At 33.1% G+C, this 26,395-nt stretch overlaps 2 protein-coding genes and 1 long non-coding RNA gene across 6 annotated transcripts; 2 read left to right on the forward strand and 1 right to left on the reverse strand.

Moving 5' to 3' along the window:
* Window positions 1-256: 256 nt before the first annotated feature.
* Window positions 257-17,944, forward strand: LOC107218451 (inositol polyphosphate 5-phosphatase OCRL). Of its 4 annotated transcripts, XR_006905164.1 has the most exons (20): window positions 257-491; window positions 1,494-1,573; window positions 3,165-3,345; window positions 3,600-3,734; window positions 4,321-4,433; window positions 6,824-6,966; window positions 7,087-7,260; window positions 7,964-8,126; window positions 8,535-8,713; window positions 8,838-9,059; window positions 9,757-9,892; window positions 11,445-11,624; window positions 11,944-12,040; window positions 12,320-12,457; window positions 12,705-12,802; window positions 13,339-13,516; window positions 14,834-14,961; window positions 15,048-15,159; window positions 15,234-15,491; window positions 15,582-17,944. XR_006905164.1 is itself a non-coding variant. In XM_015656330.2 (19 exons), the coding sequence occupies exons 2-19, from the start codon at window positions 1,508-1,510 to the stop codon at window positions 15,392-15,394; spliced, it is 2,604 nt and encodes an 867-aa protein (XP_015511816.1). In that variant the 5' UTR covers window positions 257-491; window positions 1,494-1,507; the 3' UTR covers window positions 15,395-17,944. The 4 variants fall into 4 exon arrangements, 3 of the variants coding, with proteins under 3 accessions (XP_015511816.1, XP_046600624.1, XP_046600625.1); XM_015656330.2 differs by having other exon boundaries at window positions 15,234-17,944; XM_046744668.1 differs by having other exon boundaries at window positions 3,606-3,734; window positions 15,234-17,944.
* A 217-nt stretch (window positions 17,945-18,161) lies between these two features.
* On the reverse strand, window positions 18,162-26,175 carry LOC107218452 (importin subunit alpha). Its single transcript, XM_015656331.2, has 8 exons — window positions 25,978-26,175; window positions 25,700-25,768; window positions 23,756-24,072; window positions 22,585-22,840; window positions 22,323-22,461; window positions 20,901-21,259; window positions 19,544-19,876; window positions 18,162-18,791 (listed from the first exon to the last, which is right to left on the reverse strand). Exons 1-8 carry the CDS (start codon window positions 26,158-26,160, stop codon window positions 18,696-18,698), a joined length of 1,752 nt encoding a protein of 583 aa, XP_015511817.2. The 5' UTR covers window positions 26,161-26,175; the 3' UTR covers window positions 18,162-18,695.
* On the forward strand, window positions 22,717-24,145 carry LOC124295271. Its single transcript, XR_006905167.1, has 2 exons — window positions 22,717-22,855; window positions 23,689-24,145. It is a non-coding gene; the product is annotated as an uncharacterized LOC124295271 (long non-coding RNA).
* Window positions 26,176-26,395: the final 220 nt, after the last annotated feature.

Raw genomic sequence — 26,395 nt, forward strand, 5'->3', positions numbered from 1 at the left:
GGCCGCTCAACCGCCTACAGCCAATCAGAATCGTTGATTGGAGTAACCACATAGGGAGTTTTGAACAGTGGTTTTCAACACTGAAACACGGTGGATTTCGGAAATCAGAAGAAAATTGTCTTTATTACAGCTTAGGCCGTGTTCGTAAATTGACTGCCAGTACTAAAAATTCCCTAGGACAGAGACAGAGCTGTCCATGAACTCGGCAGCACAAAAGAGATAAAAGATTGTTGACAGTACTGTCAGTCAATTTTCGAACACGGCCTCAGTCACTGACTCATGCTTCAGTGGAAATGTCACTTCTGCGTGCGTCTGCCTCACAGACTTAACAATCACTTAAATCTCGTAATTAACTTTTCTCATTGTCTATAAATCAATACGCCCACAATTGCCCTAAGGGTTCCGTTTAAAAACGGACTGAAACACGAAGAAAGTTTCTTTGCAAACTTTATCAGGGATATTTCCCTGCTTGTAGTTACATCCAGTGGAAGGTAAAATCTCGTTCCTGGATTATTGGCATTTGTTCATATTCGTATTATGCAGGCGGTGAATAAAAACTGATAAAAACTGAGCCTTATCATTTCGCCAACGTTACAACAAACAACATTTTGTTGATAATTTACTAGCCAAATGCATTACTTACATTTTTCAAAATCCAACTTAACCAAAAAGTGTAAACAGCTATTGCTGACTAGTTTCATACACACATCGCAAAATACTTGAAATCACTGAATAACTCCTATAACAATTTTCCAAATTTAAGATTTATATTAGGCTACTTTTCTCATGCTGTTATCAGTCGTTTAACATCAATTACTTTCATTACATTCCTCATTGTAATTCAGTTTCAGTCTTTAAAGATCGACTGCGTCTGAATTACATCGTATATCTTTAAATAAGTTTGATATATTGTTTTGCGACGAATCCTCCTGCATAACTTTAATTCTATTACATTACGTTATCATTTTTTTTTTAATGTAAAATCCAATGCAGATCCAAATTTCTTGGACTTGTGTTTGTGTATCCACCTGTATTTAAATCTAATTACAATTATTGTTATTTAAATTTTAAAAAAATTAAAAGCTTCGTAGCTGTTAGACTTTACTGCGCTAATCCTAAATTTAACGATCTTGTTTCATTTTGAATTATCCATTTACTATGTTCTTTTCATTTCGAATTGGACTGCAGTAATTAAAATGAGTACGCTTGTTGAACTATAAATTTTTTTCAGAATAGCAAAATAATGCTCAAGTGGAATTTCTGATTCAATTCAAAAAATTCAAAACTCAAATATAGTATACCAGAAGTTGCGAACAAAATTGTTTAGCTTTCCATTACATACTTATTTATGTTTACCACATTGTAAAATGTATTATATTATTGCTAATATCCAATTGCAGCAATTTTTCACTTGTATTTTTTCTCAACTGTTAGCTTACGTAAGTTATGACACAAAAAATAATTATGCCCAAATTTATCTACGTTTTTTCTAGATCAAAACTCAGCGATGTCATCAACGGAGCAACTGGCGATTGTCCAATCGAAATTCACGTCGGGTGAAACAGTAGTTATTGTATCCTTGTTGAATGAAAAATTTGAATAAAAGTGAAATGAAGAGTTTAAAATAAATAAAAATAATAATTTATTGCGAGTCGTGCAATCTTGCACTCAGCATTATAATTTTCAAAGACGCAAAAGGTATCTGAAAAATTATAATTTGGTAATTTGGAAAACCTGAAAAAGTCAGGATATTTTACAATCCAAAATTAATAACCATCCCAGAAATTCGACTCCACTTCAAACTTCAATACATTCATATTGAATCTCATACCAAAGTTCAAAAACTTGGGTCATGTTTTAATAAAACAAATATCAGAAAACGCAATAAAAATTTGAACATTCTAATATTGAAATGTCATTATTTTACAAAATCTGTACGCAAAAGAGTATTCAAAATTTGAAGGAAAAAAAACCTCATTTTGAATGATACAGAAACTGAAACACTCCTACAATGTTAATGACATCGTAACAAAAACTTGAGTATAAAATTAAAACTACAAAGTTGGGAAAATCAATACCTGTATTCAAAATTTAATCGACATGAAAAATAAAACTCAAAGCTTTTTAGGTTTTTAATAAACTTATAGAATAGAACTGTCACTTTTAATTTCTTGGAAACTCTAATGACGTTGATTCCAACAGATAATGAAAGTTCCTCTGTTTATTTCGTGCATTGTCAGAAAATGATGGTATATTTGAGTAACGAGTGATTAGAATCAACTCAGAATTCGTATCCCTGGCAGTACAAACTAAGTATGACCTGCAAGATTTCTGTATATGCATAAATATAGTTTAGCAAGTTGTAGCTTCGGAACGATCGTTTTGAGCGCAAAGTTTTGCTGGTATTCTTTATTTCTTATTCGATTATCTAGTGGCGTTATTTTTTATTTTATTCTTCCAGTTACTACAAAGTCCATTATTTAGCAATTCAGTAGTTTAGCAAGCTGTAGCTTTGAAATGATCATTTTAAGAGCAAAGTTTCCCTCGACCTTTTTGTTCCTTATTCAATTATCGACTGGTAGTATTTTTCATTAATCTTAATACCGATGCAGAGTTGAAAGAACATATTTTTAGAAGTTCTCTATTCCTGAAGAAACCTCACTTTCGCGCAACCATTGCAACCTCAAATTTTGCATCAACATCTTGTATATAATTACAAGATTAAGACTTAGTTTCAGCAACAATTACCTTGGTATTGGTATAAAATACATTTCAAGCAAAACTTTGCTAGCCCCAGTAATGTAACGTTACCTGATATGAGACCGGTCTTCACAGTGAAATATCATTCATATAAACGAGAGATTCGACTCTAATCAACCTTGCATTCATTTATAGTAGAAACTTCTCGAAGTATCTTCCAGAAGTGATTCGAAGCTACGACGAAACTACTGCGTAATTGATTTAAAAAATTGGACTTTGTATTGGCTTTAAAAATTTATTTCAAAATACGACCTCTGGTTCATCGAGTAAGGAACTAGGAAGTCCTATAAAACCTTGTTGTCATTGTCAGGACAATCGTTCCGACGCTGATGCTAGTTAAAGTTCATGTATTGGATATATGGTACAGAGAAATGAAAGCGAGTATGGCCTTAATAAAATATCAGGCAATGGAAACGCCATTAATCCAAGGATGGTTGAGAGCAGCCAGAATATTAGCTCTAGTCAACAAAGGTTCCACACATGCCTTAGTCATCTTACTCACATCGAGAACTCCGCCTAGAGTGTTTAGTGATCTCACCATCGAAAGAGTTCTTCCCATCGATCAAGACTTCAAATGCGACATCAGTGAGAAACAACTTACATTAATTTACTTTTTAACTTCTCTATTACTCTGCTGTAATATAATGTTTAATTTTGTTGTTTATGTGATTTACTCCTCAACATTACTCTCCTGCGGCGATGAAAAATTCAATTTAGAAAAACACTGTAAACAACTTGTTCCTTACGTTTTAGTCATGGAATCAATGTTTCTACGATATTTAACCAATTCTCACCAGCGTCCGTACCTAAACACAAACTAACATTATGTCTCATTCAAGATACAGATGAGACACAACCAGATGGGTCGGATGTGTTTTTGAACGTGTCTTCTCGGAAGCTTCAATTGGTGTTTGAGATGAAACCAGGAGTAGCAACCAGTGCCTTAGTCTCAGAGATATTCCGAGCTTTTGATGGTACAGTATGAAAATTATTGCAAATGACACTTGGCAGCGGAAATTTGATTGTTCGTGTCATCTACACTAAACACAACTTCAAAAGTTACCAAACAAAGTTGTGTCAAGTTCGTGTTCTCTAGAAAATGTTGACAAGTTGTATGGAATCTCAAGTTCAAAAGTTCAAATAGTGGATTTAAAATAAAAACACAATTTGTACTCAATTAATTCATGATATTGCAGTATTGCAGTATTGCAATAGCGACACCAATAAGTTATGATCTGAAATCAAAGATACTGTACGATGACGTTTAAAATATGTTAATGGTGTCCTTGCTTCGCCTCAAAATTAGCCAGTGCCTAAAAAAATTTAAGAATACTACTTGCAATAATGTTAACAAAATTTGGAATAATTTTTTACCAATTACCAGAAATTTATTCTTATAGATTTGATGCGATGAAAGAAATTAACAAGTTGGAATTTACTTCCGATCACTTTGGAAAAATTGTGATTATAGTTTTATCACTGCTAAGATGATCACGTACAATATAGAATTTATCGGTAACTTTGCTTTCTGCTAAACCTAAAGTATAATTGAAATCGTAGATTACCAAAAGAGTAAGAGTCCACCGACGGAATATCTATGGATCCAGAAACTGACTGGTAGTTCAAGGAACTTGGAGTCTTCTGCCAACGATGCCCAGGACGGGTCTGATCCTGTAAGTTCCGTGAACATCTTCACCATCAAAATATATAATCGATTCATAGTTGATACACATAAGCTAGTTCAGATTTTATTTTTACGAAAGCCGTGACTTTCTTTACCCCATAAACAGATATTTAATCGGATGACAACGCAATCAATTCGGTATTCTCAGATTACATACATACTGTTATTACAATTTCATTTAATCAATAGTTGATTATTACTTACTATGTAATTTTCAGCCGACAAACTTGAAATACCCAGTAAGTCGGAAGTAATAAATTAGGGCACAGTAGGGACTCAAATAATGAAATTGATTAACCATTCTGTGTTGTACTTTATAGTCAAAATGTCTACTTGTTCACTGAAAAAAAAAAAAAAAACATGTTTTTTGGCAATACCCGAGAATCTACGCTCACTTAGATTTTATATACGGAAAGACCAAACTTCTTCACACAGTAAACATTAGCTCAGTTTTTCTGAAGACAAGAAGAGCTAAAAATTGTAAGACAAAAGTTCATTTCAAAAACGTCATAGAATCGATCGACCTGTTACTTGTAAACGGTAAATCCCATAAGCCTAAAAATTTTAAGATTTTTGTATCCTACTATACGACTTTACATATTCAAATTACAGCCAGGTAAAAATTTTCACCTCGCAAAAGTGTCCAAAATTTTATAAATTGGTCCTTTTTTTTACACATCCTTTTTACATTGCCGACATAATCCATGGAATCCTCTTTATCAAATTAGCAAAGTTTTTCTAAAACGCTCGGATGTGGTTAGATTCATTGATAATACATTTTTCCTCGTAACGTACACTGGCTATCTTTACTTGTAGCTAAAGTAGAAAAAGTGTTGCAAAATATGTACCCAGTCAGACACTGGCACCCAAATGTGTTGTTTTCTAGTAGTCGTGCAGAAATGGTATTAATATTAACACTTGATTTATTGAAGTGAATTGTCTGATGGTAACAAAATTTTTTAAATGTGATAGTGAAACAACGAGCTTTGCAAATTGTTAGAAAGTTCTTATAAGTTTTTAACTAGAACATACAATTTTAATTATTTTTCTATAAAGGTGTGCGTTGTTTGATTCGTCTCCGAACAGTGAATAGTAAAATTGAATTTATTCATTTATTAGTATACATAGTACAGAGTTTATATTCTGACGGGGGTACCATAAGAAGGCACCCGCATTCAGGAGTGGACTTATAACCTAGCTTATTACTAAAATTACCTAATTAAACAAAAAAGAATTTTTTAAATATCATAGGAAAAACAAAATATGACATTTCAATTGATTAAAAACCTTTTTCTAACAATTTTTTTCTAAAAATTACAAAATCTCATTTTTTAGGTCTTAATCTTTAATAAAAAAATCTCTGATGTATAAAAAAATATTTCAACTTGCAAAGTTACCTTTAAAACGAAATTTTTTTTACTTTTCAATAGCAACATGTGCCAGATGAAATTATTGCTACCTTATAAGTAATTGCAGTCGTACGAAACTAATCATGAAGTTTTGCAAATAAGTACTTTCTGAATCGTAAGATTCGCTGGCTCAAGTACCACTTTGCATTTAGCAGTAAAACCAATTCTTGCAGAAGACGGATATCTAGAATAGAAAACCAGAAAAATTAATCAATTTACAACTTCATCATGAATTCCGTGCAAATATCATACATTTTGAAAAATGTCGAAAACTTTTTGTGCCCAGACTATTTCTTGTTACTTGACGTTTACGCAAGATTGATTTGTGTTTGGATTCCTTTTATCACCGTCTTTGAACAATACACTTTGAATATAGTTTTTACAAAGTAAAATTTCTCAGCATATTCAATAGCACCGGTCACCAAAAATCAAGAGAGTCCTTAATATTGTATAAAAATTTCATGTTTCTGACCCAACGAACAACATCATACTGTTTAACGATAGATAACCGATATAAATTAAACCAACTGCCGGAGATCGTTTCTATAAAGTATCAAAAAAAAACTTACCAACCGTCGCGCAGGTTTATTTTTAACAAATTTACACAAAATCAGCCACCTGTACTTGACAGTTGCAAATATACTTTTTTTTCATATCATTTTGTCTTATGATTACAGACTAAATTGCTTTTCCGTATAAGCATAATAAGCATTTTTTGATCGCAATAATAAAGTTCAACAAATTGTGGGCACCGTTTTTCATTTTTCTTGACGTAAACGTCAAGAAATTACATTCCGTTATCGAGGCGCAACAAAATTTCATCAGGATCTGTCCTTCCGGCCCCTTCGTGATGCTTCCTTCCTTCTAATTATGCGCAATTGTCAATGCCTCTATTCTTGTTGAGAGATTGAACGACTCATTTTCCAGAATACCTCTGGAAACAATAATAATCATTGTTCATTATTTACAGTTGGTCGAACTGGAAAGCCCCGATCTTGTCGTTCCAAGACAGAACATTGCCAAGGGTAAAGCGCCAGTGGCGGCAAGGGAATCTGTCGTTCGTTATCAGATGGCTTGTAAAGAGGAAGACTACACCTACACTCAAGTCTTCAGGTTAGCTCAATTTATTTTAAATGTAAAGAACTCTCATCATTTGAAATCCACGATTGCAAGTCCTATCTAATTTCATCATTCTTGTTCAAATTTGAATACTTCAATTAACGTTCTGGTTAGAATGTTTATAGGTACGTGGAATGTTAATGGCCAACCACCAAATGGTATATCTTTGGAACAGTGGCTCAGCTGCGATCAAAAGCCACCGGATTTGTATGCCATAGGATTTCAAGAACTAGATTTGAGCAAAGAAGCGTTTCTTTTCAATGATACACCACGGGAAGAGGAATGGTGGTAGGTATACAAATATGTCAAAAATCGATACATTTCACTAATTTTTTTACAAGACGATCGCATATTCATTTTATAAATTTTAAAGATCTCTTTCAAAATACAAGTATAGAAATACTGGGATTATAAACAACGATAGATTATATTTGATATCAATGCTTCGTTCTAAATCGTTTCAAAATGGTTAAAAATATAGTAGATTCATTCGATTGTAGTCTACCACGGTTCGTTTTATTCAAATACTACTTCCTGAAATTAAATTTAAAAAAGGAAAGAGTGCTATTCTAGAGTGAAATCGAACTTGTATTGTAGATTTTTAACAATTTTGAAACAATTTTAAATGAAACATCAATACCCAAGCCTTTGTTTATAATGCCAGTATTTTCAATTTTAGTAGTTTCAAAAAAAACTTTATAGCTTACAAATATGATTATTTTATAAATACTCAACTTATGACTATTCTGTAATAAAATTAGTAGAACACAGGTCTCTAGAGGCTAAAAATAAACGTGAAATTCATGAATATTGAGTAGAAACTGATTCAGCTGAGATCATTAATTTATTACGGCAAACTTAGTGCATACGTTACACATTACTTACAATTTTTCTAAACACAATCCTGCGGGTGAAACGCATATCCCCAACATACGAAAGTTATTGCTGTTTAGCACGGCACCATTGTTAACTAATAATATACTATTTTTAGCCAAGTCGTCACCAAATATCTTCACCCGCTGGGAAATTACCGTCGGATAGCTGTAGTCAGATTAGTGGGCATGATGCTAATCGTCTTTGCTGAAGAGAAACATGTTCCATTTATTAAAAGTGTGTCTACCGATACCGTTGGTACTGGAATCATGGGTAAAATGGTACGTTAATAGAAACTTCTTTTCAAGAAGGGAATGTTAAAATTTGTTAATTTTAATGTGATACGGAAAATTATTTTGATAGCATTTTACAGCTCTGCCATTTTACTTCAAATTACTGTTTCTCAATTTTCTACTTCTCAAAGTTGATTTTTTGCAAAATACCTTCCACTACCAAAACATCTGTATCATTGCTATATAAGAATTGATTTGTTCTTAATTTTGTACCATGATGGCAACAGTCACTTTCCGTCAGCAATAAAGTGAAACCTAATCACTTGCTCGCACATATTTTTTACACGAGCTTTTATTTTAAATTTGCAAAAATTAAATACGAAGTTAAAAACTCCTTTACAATTTTTGAGTAAATGATATTAAAAACAACGATTTGGTCAATCTTATTCATTGCAGGGAAACAAAGGCGGAGTGGCTCTGAGCTGTTCAATTCACAACACATCCGTGTGTTTTGTGAATGCCCACTTGGCCGCGCATTGCGAAGAATACGAAAGGCGTAATCAAGATTATGCAGATATCTGTGCAAGGCTTAGTTTCGCAAGATACGTTCCACCGAAAGCTCTCAAGGACCACGAGTAAGTTCTGGAATTAGTAGAAAACATTAACAAAGAGATTCTTTTTTACATGCGCTGCATCCAGCGTTGTAACGAGGAATTAAATTCAATGTGAAAATTTTATTTTAACCAATTTTTTTTTCAGTCAAATATACTGGCTCGGCGATCTAAATTATCGAATAACTGAAATGGAGGCATCTGTTGCAAAGCATTATATATCAATTGACAATTTTGAGCCTGTTCTTGCCTTTGACCAATTGGTGCAACAGCGCCAGCTAGGCAAAGTGCTTCAAGGCTACCACGAGGCCGAAATTAAATTTAAACCCACATACAAGTACGATCCAGGCACAGATAACTGGGACTCAAGGTTGGCATATAACTCCGTGTAAAGGAAACAAATTTTACGGGGGGGAAATAAATAGAAAAACTGTAAAACTTGCGATTAAACTATCGCTTTCTCATCACAACGGAAAATACCTCTCGAATACTTGTCTTCTAATACCTCTCGAATACTTGTCTTCTGAATGATTTCCAGCTCGAACAAAATTGAAGTTAGCATTGACACGATAGTTAAAAGTATCTATAAAAAAATCAATTGCTAGTAGATTAGAAGAAAAATTTCAGAAACTCTTCATTAATTGGGAAATTTTTTAATAATTTACAATGCTGAATAATGAACTTCAGGGGGTGAATACAATACGACGGTAAGAATTAGTGGATGTTGAGAATTTATATCTCGATAATCAGTTATTCAATTTCAATGTAGTTTTCTTTTATTCGATGTGCGTATACATATATGTATGTACATCGAACTTAATCTACCTTTTTTTTTTTTCATTAAAATCAATTGATAGGCAGCATTGTTACTAAGAATAACGTCAACCATCTTGCTCGATGAGATATTTTGCACTGGTGTACGATATCTCAAAAACAGTTCAACCAATTTACTTCAATTTTGGAGACAGTATTCATTGACAGTTTATCCTCTTTTCTATGATACTTTAGTTACATATTTAGCCTAGTTGAAGGTGAAAAAATACCAGTTATTCATAATGTGTGTATAGTGAAAAGGGTAGAGCTCCAGCCTGGTGCGATCGAATTCTTTGGAAAGGAGATGCTATCTTGCCAATAGAATATAGAAGTCACTCCGAATTGAAGATTTCGGACCACAAACCTGTCAGCACGATCTTTGATTCTCAAGTAAGATCATGTACTTAACAATATTATGTGAAAATGTTTCTCTTTTGTTCAAACGTAACTTAAGCGTTTATTATTTACTATTTATAGATAATGTCTAACTGCAGGAAGATTTTGCTCTATTATGATTAAAATGCTTACATTTTTTTATACTTTATTTTCTCTTTCATCTCCAACTCGATACCAGCGAATCGTGAATAATTTTGAAAAATGGAAATATCTGTTTTCATGGTACTTCGTGATAAAAAGTGTATCCCAGGTTAAGACGGCCCAAATGCGGGATTTTCAAACTATTCAGAAATGTTGCTTAGATCATAAGAAAATGTGTCCAGCGATTCAAAGTCAATAACCCCTACCCCCATTTCTAGGGGATAACTAAATTACAATTCGTGCATTTGATTTTTTATCTTAAAACTCAATACACGGATTCTTATGAATTTATCAATATAATGCCGCAAGCTTCATCAAATAGATATTTTGACGATATTATAAATTCAAAAGTGCTTGCGAAATTTTGCTTAGCACAGTCATCTCGATTCAGGCGTCAGGCGGGAGAAACGGCTTAGCATTTGAAAGAGTCTACGGGAAGACGCCCAACCAAACGGTTTATAATTCTCCGTAGTGATTGTTTAATCATTGTAAACGATAATTGAAATTAAATTAACACATCGACCTCGCCAGTAAATATCCGTACGAATCTTGACATGTAAGTCAAAAATAAAAAACAAAACTAATTTACGAGATCCAAAGAATCAACAATTTTTACAAACTTCTTCGCATTACGGAATCGCCGCGAAGAAAACTTGAGAAGACCGTGGATTCCAAATTTTATCGAAAGATTCGCAAAATCACATAGACAATTACACGACGGAGCTGCTGCCGAGTATTAAATCAAGGGATAAGTGATTTTTAATATATTTATGACGGACCAACTTTTTACATCGTCACTATAGACAATTTTATATCCCAGTGTGAATACCGGCGTATTTTATCTTAATTTATTTGTAAATGTTTGGAATGAATGTGTAATTTTAATCGTTAGAACAATGGACAGGATTTAAAGAGTTTTTATATGTTATTTATGTTTTAGTTATATTTCATCTACATTTTATTTATATTTCATTTATATTCCCTTTATATTTTATTTATATTTTATTTATTTTTCATTCACGTTTTATTTATATGTTATTTATATTTCATTTATATTTTATTTATATTTCATTATTTCCATTTATAGTCAATGTCATATTTATTATCGTACTCGTCATTTTTTTTTAGTAAGCCTGTCCATTTATTTCATATTTTTTCGTTTATGTTGACAATAGACTCAAATTCTTCACCGTCCCCTTATTGACATATATTTTTGACCTCCCACATTAATCAGAATATAGGCAAAAACAAAAATAAAAACAAATATTTGCAATATCTATGTCGTATTCCATTTTTTCTTTATAATTTTTTGACAAAAAATGTGTCTTACCTTTCAACTAACTCCATCACAGTTTTTTATTTTTTTTGAAAATATAATTAACTAATCAATTACTATGTTTTTCAGATCAGAGTAATAGACATGGTTAATTATCGGAAAATACTTGAAGAGGTAATGAAGAAATTGGACAAATTGGAGAACGAATTTTTACCTCAAGTGATGGTTGATACAACTGAGATTATCTTTGACACACTCAAATTCTTCGAATCGAGTAAAAAAGAGCTAATTATTGCAAATACTGGCCAGGTCTGTGATATTTAAAAACCAGAACAATGTAACGGAACAATTTGTGTCCTCAATTCTATTACTTTTATTAATATATACTTCAGTAAAATCCATATTTGCTAATTATCTAAACCTTTATTTTTATTTATTTCTTATTTATTCAAAAATAATGATGTCACAAACAATCTTTTGGAAAATTATTTAAAATCTAAAGTAGGTGTCGGAATGGAAATTTTTTGAGTAAATTCTATACTATAATAATACGCACTGAGAAGTAACTACAAAGAAATTGTACATTCTCTGTCTTTAACAATTCAGACAAGAGATTTATGAATTCTAGGTTCCTGTTCAATTCGAGTTCATAAAGAAGCTCGATGATATAAACTATTGCAAAGAGTGGTTAAAGATAGAGCCCTACACAGGCTTTATAAAGCCAGGTAAGAATACTTCACTCGCAGAATATTATAATAACTATATCATAGTATTATGATATGGAATTTTTACTTATAAATGTATACTTTTAATCAGCAGAATATTACTCATATCGTCGGTGATGAAACACTATGTTCACATGACCGTTACAATTAAAATTTAGCCACTTTGCATATTTGCTAAATCCATGTTTCAACAATTGTATCAGTTTGTTTGTATGTTTACTCATTGTATCAGTTACATGCTTTTTGTGATATTTTTTTACATCAGAAACATTTCCATAGGTGAAAAATGTGACATTCAGCTTGAAGTACACGTTGACAAAAAGTCTGCGTGCAAATTAAACTCTGGCGAAGATAAACTGTATGATATTCTCGTTCTACATCTTGAAGGGGGCAAGGATATATTCATCACAGTTACAGGTTTGTACTTTAATGTTAGTTGCAAAAACGATTTCAATATTGTAAAAGGGAAATCGCTTTAGGCTTGTAGAAAAGTTTTCCAGCTCAGAAGTAAATTACCGATCATATTATCTGATGCACGTATAAAATTATCAACTTGTATTCATCTCGTTTTTAAAGGTCACTAGCTAGCAAATTAGCCTCTTTAATTATGGTTGAATAAAACTTTGTGTAACAATATAAAAATAACTGAATATCACATATTTAGGCACTTATCAAAGAAGTTGCTTCGGATCATCGATGGAAGCTCTAGTTCATATTGATGTTCCAGTAAGGGAAATTCCCGTCGGAAGATTAATAGAGTTGGTGAGTAAAATCATTGACAATTTCGTAACTTCTTGATGTTGAAAAAGAACAAAGTGATCGAGAGATTTGTTCAAATTAGGAAAAGTAAAAAGGTAAATTTGTAATTCCACAAATTATTGGTCAACGATCGTGGGCCAAAATTTGGACTTGAGAAACTGGCAGATTTGTTTTTGGAATGAGCGCGAATCGGCTCAGGTCTACTTTATACTGTATGATTTCTCATAGACAACAAGTCCTAAAAGCCTAAGATTTGGGTATATAAATTCATCTATGAAATCTCTAAAAGTGATTAAAATTACTGCAAAATCAAAAGTTTAGCCTTTGGATTGTTGACAAATTATTCGTGGCATAGCGGAAAAGCGTACCTCCAATAATGGTTGGAGTGAAACCAATTTAAACTATGGTACATTACAAATGATAAAATACGCAGAAAGCTTATCTAACGTGAATAAATGACATTAATTCATTTTCGCTTCAAATCGAATAAAGTAATTTCTTGAAATTGTTAATGATGATATTTTTTACTCTGTCTCAAGGAAAACCATAAAAACCTAACGGCAGAACCATATCCCATACCAAAAGAGATCTGGCTTCTAGTCGACAACCTTTACAGGCATGGAATAAAAACAAAACAACTCTTTGAAAGTCGTGGATACCACTCCGAGATCATTGCTATAAGGGATTGGTTAGACGAGGGGAGTCAGGAGTCTATGCGTATCCTTAAATATTACAAACAATAACAAACCAGTAATACAATTACCAAATAAATATTTTAAAGATGACAATATAACTTCGTGCAAATAATCAAATGTCATCCATTCGATCTTGAATTAATTAGGTATATACACAATACATTGAAAGACAGCAAAATAATTGAATTATAGTGATATTAATGCCCTATCGAAACTTTTATGCTGACTTTTTCGTTAGAATATACGTATGGATCAATCCACCAACTTTTGGCCAGCTTTTTAAGCTAAAAATTTCGATTTGGCTGCAATGCGAATATGTTATAGTGTATAAAGGTTTAAAAATCCCGTGATTCCTGGGCCTTTAGACGTCATCGAATCACGTTTTCTAATTGAGTCAGTCTTCGAATTTTCAGCACTTCCGATTGTCAGGGAGAGTGTGCTTTTTTTTCATTCTCTATCAAACGAAGTTTGATCTTCAAATCTGATATCCACTTTGATGTGGATCAACAGGAACTGTCAATCATCACGTTCTGTTCTAATTTTCATTCCTATATATACACATATATAATATATATGGAGACCCAAAATGTAAAAGGTTTTTATTTATTTGTGTGAAGAAGTACAAATTCAGATACAATACGCATATTCAAAAAGTTATGTATCCCTGGTTATAGTCCAAAAGTTCCACTCCTTTGCACACAAAAAGTTGAACTGTTTTTTTTTTTTTTTTTTTTTTATGCCTTCACATCTGTGGACTGAACATGTAAGAAAAACGTGTTTTGTTTTTGATGCATCCTGATAATGGATTTTACATCCGAAAAGATCAAACTTTTTTACGTAAAAAACGCATCAGGTCATTTTTGATTTCTTCTGTGAAAAGAAATGTGCAAAATTTAGAGACAAAGGCTCAATTCGAAAAACTGATCCAATTGATCACCGTAAGGAAGGATTTGGAAATTAAACGATTTTCATGCCTTAATACACACTATGACATATTGAAATTGCAGCCAGAGTGAAGTTGTGAGCTGAAAAAGCTGCCTGACGGTTGATGGATTGTCCTGTATACCCGATTCAGCCAATCATAGAATCAGAACTAAAATATGCTACAAGACATGAGTTTCATTTAAGGATCTTCTTTGGATGAGCTTCCTTAATGCAATTGATATCGCGCATTGAACTCTGGGGAAACTGTGTATTTTGTCTTCTTGATATGAATAATACATTGTCCTCGCGTTTATCAGCTCTTGTGGGAACACATTAGGGATGCCTATGTAGAGCCGTAACCGACACCCTTAGCTGTTTTGTAATAATTATTGCTTCCTTAATATTAATGACTCAGCTGGCTCTGTACATTCCGTAGCTGAAGCATTTTTGCTACTTCTGGAGTCAACAGCCGAACCTTTAGTTCCATATAATCTACACAATGTCTGCTTGACCGCGGCTACAAACTACTCACAATGCAAACAGGTAATATGAGCGTTACACAGTTTAGAATAAAAATGCTCATTGAAAACCAGGTCACTTTACTTATCCTCATTTGATTTTTCATTCAGATTGTGATGCAGTTGCCAGAAATTAGAAGAACTGTTTTTATTTACATTTGTTGTTTCTTGCAAGAAATTTTAAATCACACGCAGGATAATTTTCAAGATGCCAAAACACTCGGTGAGTTTGAATCAATTCATTGATCTCAAATACTTACGTACTTACTTAATCAATTTCTTTGTTCTATTTTTTAGCTAGTTTGTTCGGTTCTATTTTCTTACGTGATCCACCAAGAAGTCGAGATGATCGAAGTCAACGGAGTAGAGCAAGTCAAGTGACATTTGATCGCAGGAAAGCAGCATTTGTCTACCATTTTATGGTCAATGATCAAAGTGACTTCATTCTAGGGCGATAAATCTACATAATAATCTACCCAGGTAGAAAATGAACTTGCCAAATTGGCGGTATCCACGAATACCTCATTCGGTTGAACTTCGGCCACTTGAATAACGGTAAAAACTAATTTTTTAATGCACGTCAGCAAGGTAGGAAGATCTCTTTATAATTAAATAATTCAAACAGTTATATAACTTTCCTTCTAGCATGCGTAATTACATAATGATATACATCAGCATTTCCAAACAAAGGTTTTTAAAATAGGAAAATTCAGTTGCCAAGAGAAAATTAGAATGAAACAAATTTATGGAAAAACACTGAGAAAACAATGTTTCCTTAAATTTATAACCTACTATGGGAAATTTTCGATTCTATTTGTGCGTCGGTAAGTTCGAAATGAATATCAGATAGAGCTTACAGAAAGCGTATTTTGAAACGAGTTGTGCGAACTCGTAAAGAAGTTTTTATATTTTTTACGCAACATGTTAGTTGTACAACTAGCATATCACACTTGTCTAGCAGTAAGAATTTTTACAAATCAAATCAGGCCTCTAACTTTGTGCAAAAAAAAGACAATTTGAATATGAAACTGATTTTTCCATTACGAGTAAGAAAATTGCTTTCTTTTCGTGCAGCTTGCGCTATTTATTCATAATTAAGATATCTATTCATAGCTGTGCTCTGTATAAGACTTGCTTTCAGTAAAACACTTTGAAGCATTTAAGAATTCTAATATTATAAAGCTTAAACATTCAGCGATTATAAATATGCGTGCAATATTTAGCTACGTGAGGCATAGTGGAGCAAATTAGAATAATTTACGTATTCGACTATTTGATCAGTGATATATCACGTTTTATACTGGATGATAATATTATAATTTATTACAAAAATGTAGTTGCTATTTAAATCAGAGGAATCTGTACTTTTTGCTGTATAATATTCAGCAATCACAGTAGAGGTTGAAAAATTTTTCCCATGTATCTACTAGTTGAATATTTTCTGCTGTGCCTTTGATTTTAATCCATTGTCTCGATCATTGAAACTTTGTCTTTTTGGGACTACTGTCTTCTGCTGCCACTGAATTGTAAGCAGTGGAGCTGCCAAGAACAATATAATCATCTCAAATGTTTTTGAAACTTAGTCAGACTAAGGTCAACGTAGATCGTGAATAAAAAACATTGGGTTAGTCCAAAGAGGATAATTAATTTTTCTAATATTGTTACTCAACTTCATAGAACGTTTTGCATTTGTGTATGTCAATCATCTCATTTCAAGAGCATTGCCTTTTACGTAATTTCATTCATTGTCAGATTATTGTGATGATATGTAAACATGAATGTAACGATCATGGCTCTTTTTACCAAACTTATAATCAGTAATCACGGTGACAGTCGTTTTAATTTTCGAACGTTTTTTTTTTTTTTTAAGTGAACCACATTTGTTGTTTACAATTGCTAGCAGATTTGGTAATAATTTTACAACTCCCTTCCTAAAAATTACTACCGCACTACTAGGGTATTTGTTTCTTGTTTCCCAAAATAAATTTGCATCAACTGAAGTATCTGCGACAAAAATTCGAGCAACATTAAATCTGGCAATCCAATTTGTTTAAAATTATATTTCTGCTAAGATTTAATCGTTATGTCGTTAAAAACAACACACTTTTGCGTTTCAAATTTACGGACCGAACTTTTGTTTTGGTCCATTCACATTCAAAACATGTCGAATTCAAGATGTAGAAAGTTTAGTATATTTTTCAGCCAATTTTTCCTGTAATAATTGCATCATCTTTCGTTATGATAAGCAGTCTTGTGAAGTGCTTAGATCCTAGTATATGTTACGTATCTCTATTTTGGTTATTCTCTTCTCATAGATTACCTACGCGTAGTAGGTACTGTCTGTAAGTACCAGTAAATATAATGCAACTTTTATGATGTCGATTAGCAAAAAATTGATTCTAGAAAAGTTTCAAATCGACTGAGTCTTATCACAAAACTAATTCACTTTACACAGAATACTCTGCAGATGAATTAATTTATAATCTTGTGAGTACCTTAAAATTTGATAAACTTCTAACCCAGTAGTTTGTATGATGCATCATACATGCATTAAAAGGACAAGAGGATAAAAGTTTACGAGAAGACGAAATAACCGGCCCCAAGTCATTAACTCGATTTCAAGGCGTGATATATATTTCTAATAGCCAGTTCATAAAACAGCGAATACGATTTAAGCAAAGTAAAAGTAACCCGATAAGCAAGATGTCATTTGCCAGAGAGAAGGAATGTAGACGTAACATACGTAATTACTTATATTTATATAATTTCAATAGTACCTGTATTAATGATAATTATTGTGAAACTTAATTTATGGAATAAGGAAGGATGACAAAAATTCATTCAGCAGTCATTTTCTGTCTAATAAGATAATTTCGAATACAATAGATATTTAGTATTCGCGAATCCATTATTAATTTATGTATCTCATGTATCACGTGTTATATAGTATCTTCATTTACTCTGGTCTTCTACTCTAATGTAGTAAAATAAATCATTTTAACCACAAATTGTCATTTATACACGCGAGTATTCTGTAAGATACCTATCTCAAACTGTGCGAATGTTCATTACTTCTATACATGAAAACCATCATGAATAGAATAAGAGAATGCTACAAAATTCACGTCAGTGAACGAATCAAACATTGAACTTATCAAAGATACTCACATTTTCTGTACTTCAATTAGGATGGCATGAGTTGGAGTCACGGATGAAAGATTTACGTATTTCGTATCAAAAATTTTATTTTATAAGATAATGTGAGAACAAAAAAAAATGACAAATTTGGAACAGTATTTTGTTTTCTCTACATAAAACTAAAATAGCATACTTATGATGGTTCGTAAAACATGATCTTAGATATCAAGGTTCTAAATATTATTCAGTTCAGAAAATATAATACGCTTAAATTAACGCTTGCATCAAATAGGGCACGAGTCTTCGAAAATTTAGATTGAAAATAAAAAAAAAAAATATTCCTTCTAGTTATACTTATCAATTACAGGTGTGTTCAATTTTTTCCACTATGTTGGAATCATTTCCCATATTTCAATTGAGGCATCGACTCGGACTATAAAAGCTAAAAACAATGTAGAGATTCAAAGACTCGGTACTCGATATGTTTGAATGATGAATTATCAATAGGATTGTTTGTGCGTGTGTATTACTGAAAATGATAGTGAATATTTACAAATATCAAGTGGTTTCGGGGATGTAGAATAAAGTGGTTCTTTATAAAAAAAAAAAAGGAACATCTCTTTAAAATTGAAAACCTCCCGGCTGATTCAGGTCTGTGGCTTGAAACTCTAACTGCCCATTTGTTGTTGCTGGTGCAATATTTGTCTCTTCGGATTCCTGAAAGAAGCGATTTAATTTTGAGTTTGATCATGAGATTTTCCTGAATTTCCATAAAACGCTACACTTGCTCTTTGGTAAATTCAGAAGTCATATGTTTTCAGTACTGTAGAGAATTCTAGTGTGAGCTTACCGAATAATGACTTTGCTGTCAAATCATGAAAAATAATGTCAAATGATGAAATGAAAATCGCCATTATGTGAGAAAATAATGGCATAAATAATGATTATTGAGGAAATACGACGAAAGTAAGAAAAGAAATCCGTTCGCCAAGACTTCCCAATAAATACTTTTACAATAATTATCCATTTGCATAGTTATCAATTACATACTTTGTATTTTTCAAGATCAAAGCTTCGGTATCGAAATGCATATATCGATCTATGTAATAAGCTTATTACCTCTATTATACATAACACTAATTGACCGTTGCAAAGTGTCGTAAGTTGAAATTGGGTACAACGGTTGTTTTCAAAGTTTTCAAACCTATCAGTCGTAATTTTGAGGAATTTTCATTTACGGAAAACAACTTTTCAAACTTCATGAATAGAGATAATTTTCAAATTACATTCGATCACGACAATACACTACATACTTGATTAGATATTTTCAATTAACAAATTAAAACAAGGAGAAGTATTGTTGACGATAAACGATAAACGAATGAGAAATTATTGGAGAAAATGTAAGATTTAGGGGTTAATGAAGACAAGAATTTGAACACGCAAAAAAGACATAAAACATTTCTCACCCCTTCCGAAAAGAATGTATCAATCAGAACCATGGCCTGTTGATAAACTTGTCCGTTTTCATGGTGTTGAAGATTTTCCAGTTTGTCAAGACCCCCAACCTCTTCAATCAAAATGGCGACACGCTCGACTTCGCCCATTTTTTGAGCAGCATTGAGGATGTTTTTCAAACCATCCAAAACAACGAGCACAGTCTTCCAATCCTTGGCCTCCAAAAGCGCACAGAAGGGCATCAAGACTCCAAGCTGTACGAGATGGGCAAGTTGCTGTATAGAGCCCCCTGAAGTCAAGTTTGTTACGGCCCAAGCAGCCTCTTTTTGAGACTTGAAGTCACCCTAAGAAAAATGGAAGACTTTCAATTTGACACAAATAAGCCTCTACATGGAGAAACAAAGTGGAAAAACATATCAACCACGAAAAAATGAGGATAACAGTTAAAACTGTTTTCTATAAATTTCTACATTTGTTAGTTTTCTGTGTTCTACCACAAGGTAAGATCATCTCATAAAAATTTGAAAACCACCACCCGTTTAAGGGTACCACTCATCTGGAAAACTTGAAAATGCCAGCGGATTGCGCTTGATATTGAAAGATCAGAGAAATGTCTGATAATTTCGGTAAGTACTTACAGTTTTGCTCAAAAATGCCGTGAAATATGGTTTTCAAAGCAAAATTTAAATTTACAAACTATAACTAACAATTTAAATTTACAAACTATAACTAACAATTTAAAGTAGCTGTTTAAAATTTATTCCAATACCAGCTTGGAAAGTTCAATTCAAGAGTGTGCAGCATGCACGCAAAGTTTATATTGGGAACGTTCAAAATGATTAAACTTTGATGCTTTTTATCCGATTCTAGTGTTTGAGGGATTCTAATGTTAGTTCTCTATGTTCACCATAGATATCTCCAGAAAACGGGTGAAATTTTTTCACAAGCATAGATAATAGATTTGTGCAGGTAAAGATGTTTATCTACAAATACATTTGCTCGTTTTAACTATTTTGAACGTTCTACTTATAAAACCTGTCCTTAAATTGTTCTTATCTCAGCATGTGTAATACTAAATTGCTCAGATTCACTTCCGGCACGTAGTAGGAATGCCGTTTTATTCATGTCCCCTCTTAATAGGGTTATTTCTTTAATCCTTTTTATTAAAATTCTTCAATTGATTCATCCTTAAGGGCAACTTAGATTCAATATTTTTACCGTAAAATTACTGATAGTTGATTAACTAAATGTACAATATACGCTCCAGTAAAGCACATTAACACATGCTCTGATTTGGAAGATTAGCAGTTTAACCACAGAATAAAATTATCAGCCCTCAGTCAGGTCATGAATTATGGTATTACTTACGGTTTGAAGAACTTGTATGAGGGGAGGCAGAAGACCAGCACTGATAACATGCTGAATTTGATCGGAGTTTCCGGCAGTGATGTTGCTGATTGTCCATGCAGCTTCTTTCATGATGTTCATTCGTTTGTGCTGTAACAACACAGCTAAGTGTTGCAATCCTCCTGCTGTAATTATCGCATCTGTCTGAACGTCATTGCCTGTGACAATATTTCCAACTGCTCTGAGCGTAGGAGTGAGCACACTTGTTGTAGGGGAGCCTAGCAGTCCGACTAGCTTTGGAACAACTCCAGAATCGACGACAGCTTGTATCTTGTCGTTGGAGCCATCGGTAAGATAAGAGAGAGCCCAACATGCATCAGCTGCAATTCAACGATTTTTGTAAGATAATGATACAAATATTGATTTAACGCCCTCTATTACCACTATTTGTAGTTGAAAGTGGCATTTGCACGATTCTGCAGCAATGAACCTGAGTGAAATTAGTAATTAAGGAAAAAATAAACTGGGATTCTTATTTGTAAAAATGATATTGTAAGAAATAATTCAAATAACATATGTGCTAAGTTTAGGAAAATATTTGTGAAAAAGGCTTACGCGAGAAGTTTTTTAAAGTTAGAAGGCTTATTTTGAGCCAAATAAATCGTCATCGTAATAGCAAAGAATTTGAAACTTGCAATTGCAACACAGCTAGTGATTTGTTTTCATTGAATCTTCGTCCTAGATATATTACTAGAAATGTCTCACTTTCTGGCAGTTGCTTATCACATATTTAATATTGTTACAAACGAAAGTTATGTTTTATTTTAGCCCAAAAAAAAACCACGAATTCAATGTAAAATGTGACAATTCAGGTAGTGGGTTTGACATTTTAAAATCAGCTCACTCAAATAGTGCAACAATGAGTATTGCCGTATCAATGTAAACTGTGATTGTGCAAATTTTCATGCTTGTAACGAATTTCTCACTCGTTTTGAGCAGATAACGTTTTCCCACAACAGAGTATCAAATTGGAACCAAACAATGGATTCCCTACATTGTTTTTAAAAATTATAGTACGATGACTGAAATTAAATTGAAAAATAACCTGTGTCTAGTCACCTTTATTAGCATTGATTGAAATAAGCTATTTCCAAAGCAAAATACATTCGGTATAATATATGAGGTTTTGTTGGTAATGAAATTGTTCTTATATCAAATTTTAGTAAACAGGAATTCATCTGAGTATGGCAATCCTACAATGATGTGGCAGTCTTTCATAACGATCATTCTGTACCTAGTATTCATTTATTTGCCAGATCCAATTCTCTTTTCAAAAGATTTCAGTAACGATTTATGAACTGCAACTGGATCAACTTAAATGATTTGTACCTTTTCTGAATTTATTGGAAAGGAATCTAGTAGAACTTTTACAATTTCACTTACCCAGTATATCGTCGTCTGAATAGCTAAGGAGACGATTTAACACTGGTAGACAAATTTTTACATTTTCGAAGTCTGGTGGTGGATTTTTGTTGCGACATAAATTCGACAATGTCCAAACAATGTTGCGAACAAATGTTACCTGTGTAAGAAAAATTGACTAGTATTTAACTGAACGGATGTTATCTCAAAATTAGTGAAAGGCACACAAATCTTAGTCAAATGACGAAGATTAAAAAAAAACCTAGCCGCATATAATACTCACTGGAGTATCAGGCTTCACTAATTCCAGAAGCAATGGGAGAGATCTGTGAGCTAAAACCAGATCACGGGCGACATGTCCGTCACCAGCGATGTTTCCTAATGCCCAAACCGCCTGCTCGGCCACATTTGGGGATGGGGATTTGAGCAAGGCAGTCAGACGAGGGATTGCGCCATGTTTAATAACTACGTTGGTTTGCTCTGATGTACCTGAAGCCACATTGGTCAAAGCCCAGGCAGCCTCAAATTGAAGAGCCGGACTGTAACAATGCTTGGTTAGTATAAGTTATTGTAGTTTGTTAAAAAATAAAAAATTCTACGCACAATCTCAAAGTTCCAACATAAGTATAGATAGTTAAGGGGATGTATGGATGAAAGTAGACGGCTAAACAAAGTGGATAAATTTTAGTAATTTATATCTAGACAACTAATTATTCAATTCCATTGAAGTTTGTTTCATTCAAAAGTATATAAAATCTCTTGGATATTTATTTTATTGTCCACAACTGATAGGAAGCATTGTTATCGACGTTAACGTCAACCATTTCGCTCGGTGACATGTTTTGAGCTGCCCACTATATCTAAAAAACAGTTCAACCAATTTACTTCAAATTTTAAGGCACTATTCTTCCGTACTTTAGGATCTTTGACATGCTCCCAAGTTTTTTTTTTTTGTTTTTCATTTTTTGGTTTTTTTTTGCCAGTGGAATACAAAAAAAAAAACCTAAAATTTTTACAGAACATCAAAACTCATCATTAACTAGTAACTTTTTTTTTTTTTTTTTTTTTTTTTTAACTCGGACCATAGCAATGGGGATCAACGTTTCAAAAATACTTTCTTCAATTTTTAACTGTTTTTGGGACATCGAAAAACATGTAATCGAGCATAATTATTGACGTTATTGTTATTAAAAGTGCTTCCTATTAATCGATTCTAATAAAGAATAAAAATGTAAATGAATGTCAATCTACATACTTTTGAGTAAAATAAATCCCAATCCTAACAAATGATTAGCTTTGGAGGTATAAATCCCCAAAAGTCACCCATTTTTTCAGCTGTATACACATATTTTAAAACCCCTTAATAAGTTTTGTCGAACTTTTGCAGTGAGGTGCCATTAGAAGTGACAGTGGTAGGATGTGTTTAGCTAAATGCAGAAGAGTAATAAACTGACTTGTGATCATGGCTAAGAAATTCGACGCAACGTGGAACAATGCCTTGGCGAATCAGGGTATCAATCGGAGGCTTTTTCTCTCTGCTCAACATCTTGCGACAGGCCTGCGTAGCCTGAAGTTGAGTAGGCTCATCACTGGAATTCATTCCAGTAATAATTTCCTCAGTACTCAGATTGATTGGAACTGCTGTCTCATTCTCCCCTGGGGGGCTCTGGGGCTCACACCCAACACTGATGTTCCGACGTTTCAATAACTGATCATCTCTTCTAGCCTTGCGCAGCTCAACCGAAACCTCGTTCCTCCTCCTTCTGACATCCTTGATTAAATAGATAACAATTTGTACAGTTATAAACTTGCCCGATACGAGTAAATATCAAAATAGAAGTCAAGTAAACTTTTTTTAATTTCTGCATAATTTGATGATATCCACTGAGATGGTGATTGCAAAGATGGACTGAATAGATGACATCTGTTACATTGAATACTTTAACTTCCACAAATTGATCAACGGTATAAAATTGATATTAAAAATTATCCAAGTTCTCTTGCTAGTTTATGATATAAAAAAGGTACGATTTGTGTAAAAAATATGATATAATATTTGGTAAGAATTTGCATAAACATACTTTTTGAATGGTTTATTTTGAAATCTTCGATGTCAATAGAGTGAACACTCAACCATGAGCATGCCAATAACTTTGTAGAGCCAGGTGTTCAAGGGATTAGTCGGAAGTTGGGTGTATTTTGAAAACAGGTTTATAACTAAGCATGTGAATGAATACATGTCTATATAGGAAATTACATATAGATTTACAGTATTGGGTGACTGGGTGATTAGCTGCTGAATTTTATTTCATTTTTAATTGATAAAAAACCTTCTTTTTTGTAATGATTTAAAGATTCCATTTAATCAGTAAATTTGAAGTCATCACAGACTTTCTTTCAAATCATTCCTGTTGGACAGTACTGTCTGGTATTAATTAATGACTACAGTGTTACATATTGATCAGTCACTATTAGACTAGTACGAATTTTGTTTCAGACGTTTATCAATATGTTTGGAAGAAACTGATGGTAAATTATTTGTCGATACATTAGGGTTCAATATTCTAAGATAACAAAGAAAAAATGGATTCAAATGATATTGAAAATCTGGCACGTATGGGTTGAATAAGTACCAAAGATAAATGTTATTGAATTGCAGAAAAAATGGATGGGTAAAGAATAGCAATTATCATATGGAATTAAATTAATATGGTTTTTTATACACATTCACATAATTTTCTTAGTGACTAAAATCATTTGAGTTTATATACAGCAGGATTAAGTTAGTTCCCGCAGACTGACTTCAATGTATAGCTGAAATCTTTATAACTTCTATCGGATGGGTTTGCAAAATTTACAGTATTTTCAAAGACGACAGAATGGCAATTACTTGATATGATCAAATACGACGATACCTTTTGTAGAAGTGCTTTGCCATCGTTGTGTATGATGCCAAATTCTCACTAGGATCTTTCATATTCAATTATACAACACAGCTTAGTGAAATTCATTTCCCTTGAATTTTTAATATCATAAATAGCTTTGGATTAAAACTGTTATGACGTTAGAAACAAAGGTAAATAAATTTTTACTGGCCGTGTAATTTTTAAATTTGGAATATATCGAGGAATCAGCCATAAGGGTAGCAAAGATTTTCTAAGTACATCTATTTTTTTTAACGAGATTCGTTTTTTAAGAACATGAGGGAGTACAGAACAAAGAAAAAATGTTGGAATTGTACAACACAGAGACGACTGGTCCAGGGAAGCAGAATATTTCCAGTAAAAGTGAATCTGGTTGTCTGGATGGAAATGAAAATGAAGAAAAGACAAATCTGAGAGACAACTTTTTTGAATAATAAAATGAATGCGATACAAATAATTGCAAAATATACGTACTTCATGCTTGTTGTGGTTCTTGAATTTGGACAATCGACCGGATCCGTTTTCCTCTGGGGTCGGCATTGTCTGGAAGATGAGATGTTAGAAATACATAAGAAATCCTATCTTCAAAAGAGTTGTAAAATTGGTGAGGAAAAAGAAAAGTAACGGTTGCACGCGTGTCGATCCGTGTTGATCTTGTTTTTGAAAGAAACGTTACAACCCCGAATTCGCGGATCGACAAAATAACCCAAATGGATTGCAAAAGATTTAAGTAAGAAGAATATAATCCTTACACGGGGGAAGAATACGATGCACGTTGAATTATTTTGAAATATTCTTAAATCGCGATCCCGCGCGAAAGTAAGCGATCGTTTGTCAAGCGATGGCCGACTCCACTCGACTCGGGCTTCAGAGATTTGAAGATTCAGATTTCTGTTTGGACCTGTTGCGCCGTTAACCGAATGCCGGATTTGCATCACTGTAACAGGGTTGCCAGATAAATAGTACCGCAAGTTGCCATAAGGTGCGTTCCGATAGCTTCCACCAAGGTCCCTAGATGAGACAGGTCAAGGCACACGTAGGTAAAAAAATTAGTCAGAATGCGCCAAAAGTTTCGTATGACAATGGATGCTATTCATTTAGAGCACAATACGACACGGTGTAAACATTTCTGCTCTATTTCTTTGCCCGGATTGGCCGCTAACAATAGAA

Source organism: Neodiprion lecontei, chromosome 7 (assembly GCF_021901455.1).
Source record: "Neodiprion lecontei isolate iyNeoLeco1 chromosome 7, iyNeoLeco1.1, whole genome shotgun sequence".
Lineage (NCBI taxonomy): Eukaryota > Metazoa > Arthropoda > Insecta > Hymenoptera > Diprionidae > Neodiprion > Neodiprion lecontei.

Excerpts from the sequence above, each read along its gene's own strand:
- LOC107218451 (XM_015656330.2), top strand. The coding sequence starts at position 1,508 with ATGTCATCAACGGAGCAACTGGCGATTGTCCAATCGAAATTCACGTCG. Across the intron at positions 1,574-3,164 it reads CGGGTGAAACAGTAGTTATT|GCAATGGAAACGCCATTAAT; the intron begins GTATCCTTGTTG and ends ATAAAATATCAG. Across the intron at positions 9,893-11,444 it reads GCACGATCTTTGATTCTCAA|ATCAGAGTAATAGACATGGT; the intron begins GTAAGATCATGT and ends TATGTTTTTCAG.
- LOC107218452 (XM_015656331.2), bottom strand. The coding sequence starts at position 26,160 with ATGCAAATCCGGCATTCGGTTAACGGCGCAACAGGTCCAAACAGAAAT. Across the intron at positions 25,769-25,977 it reads GCATCGTATTCTTCCCCCGT|ACAATGCCGACCCCAGAGGA; the intron begins GTAAGGATTATA and ends CTCATCTTCCAG. Across the intron at positions 22,462-22,584 it reads TAGTGAAGCCTGATACTCCA|GTAACATTTGTTCGCAACAT; the intron begins GTGAGTATTATA and ends TTTCTTACACAG.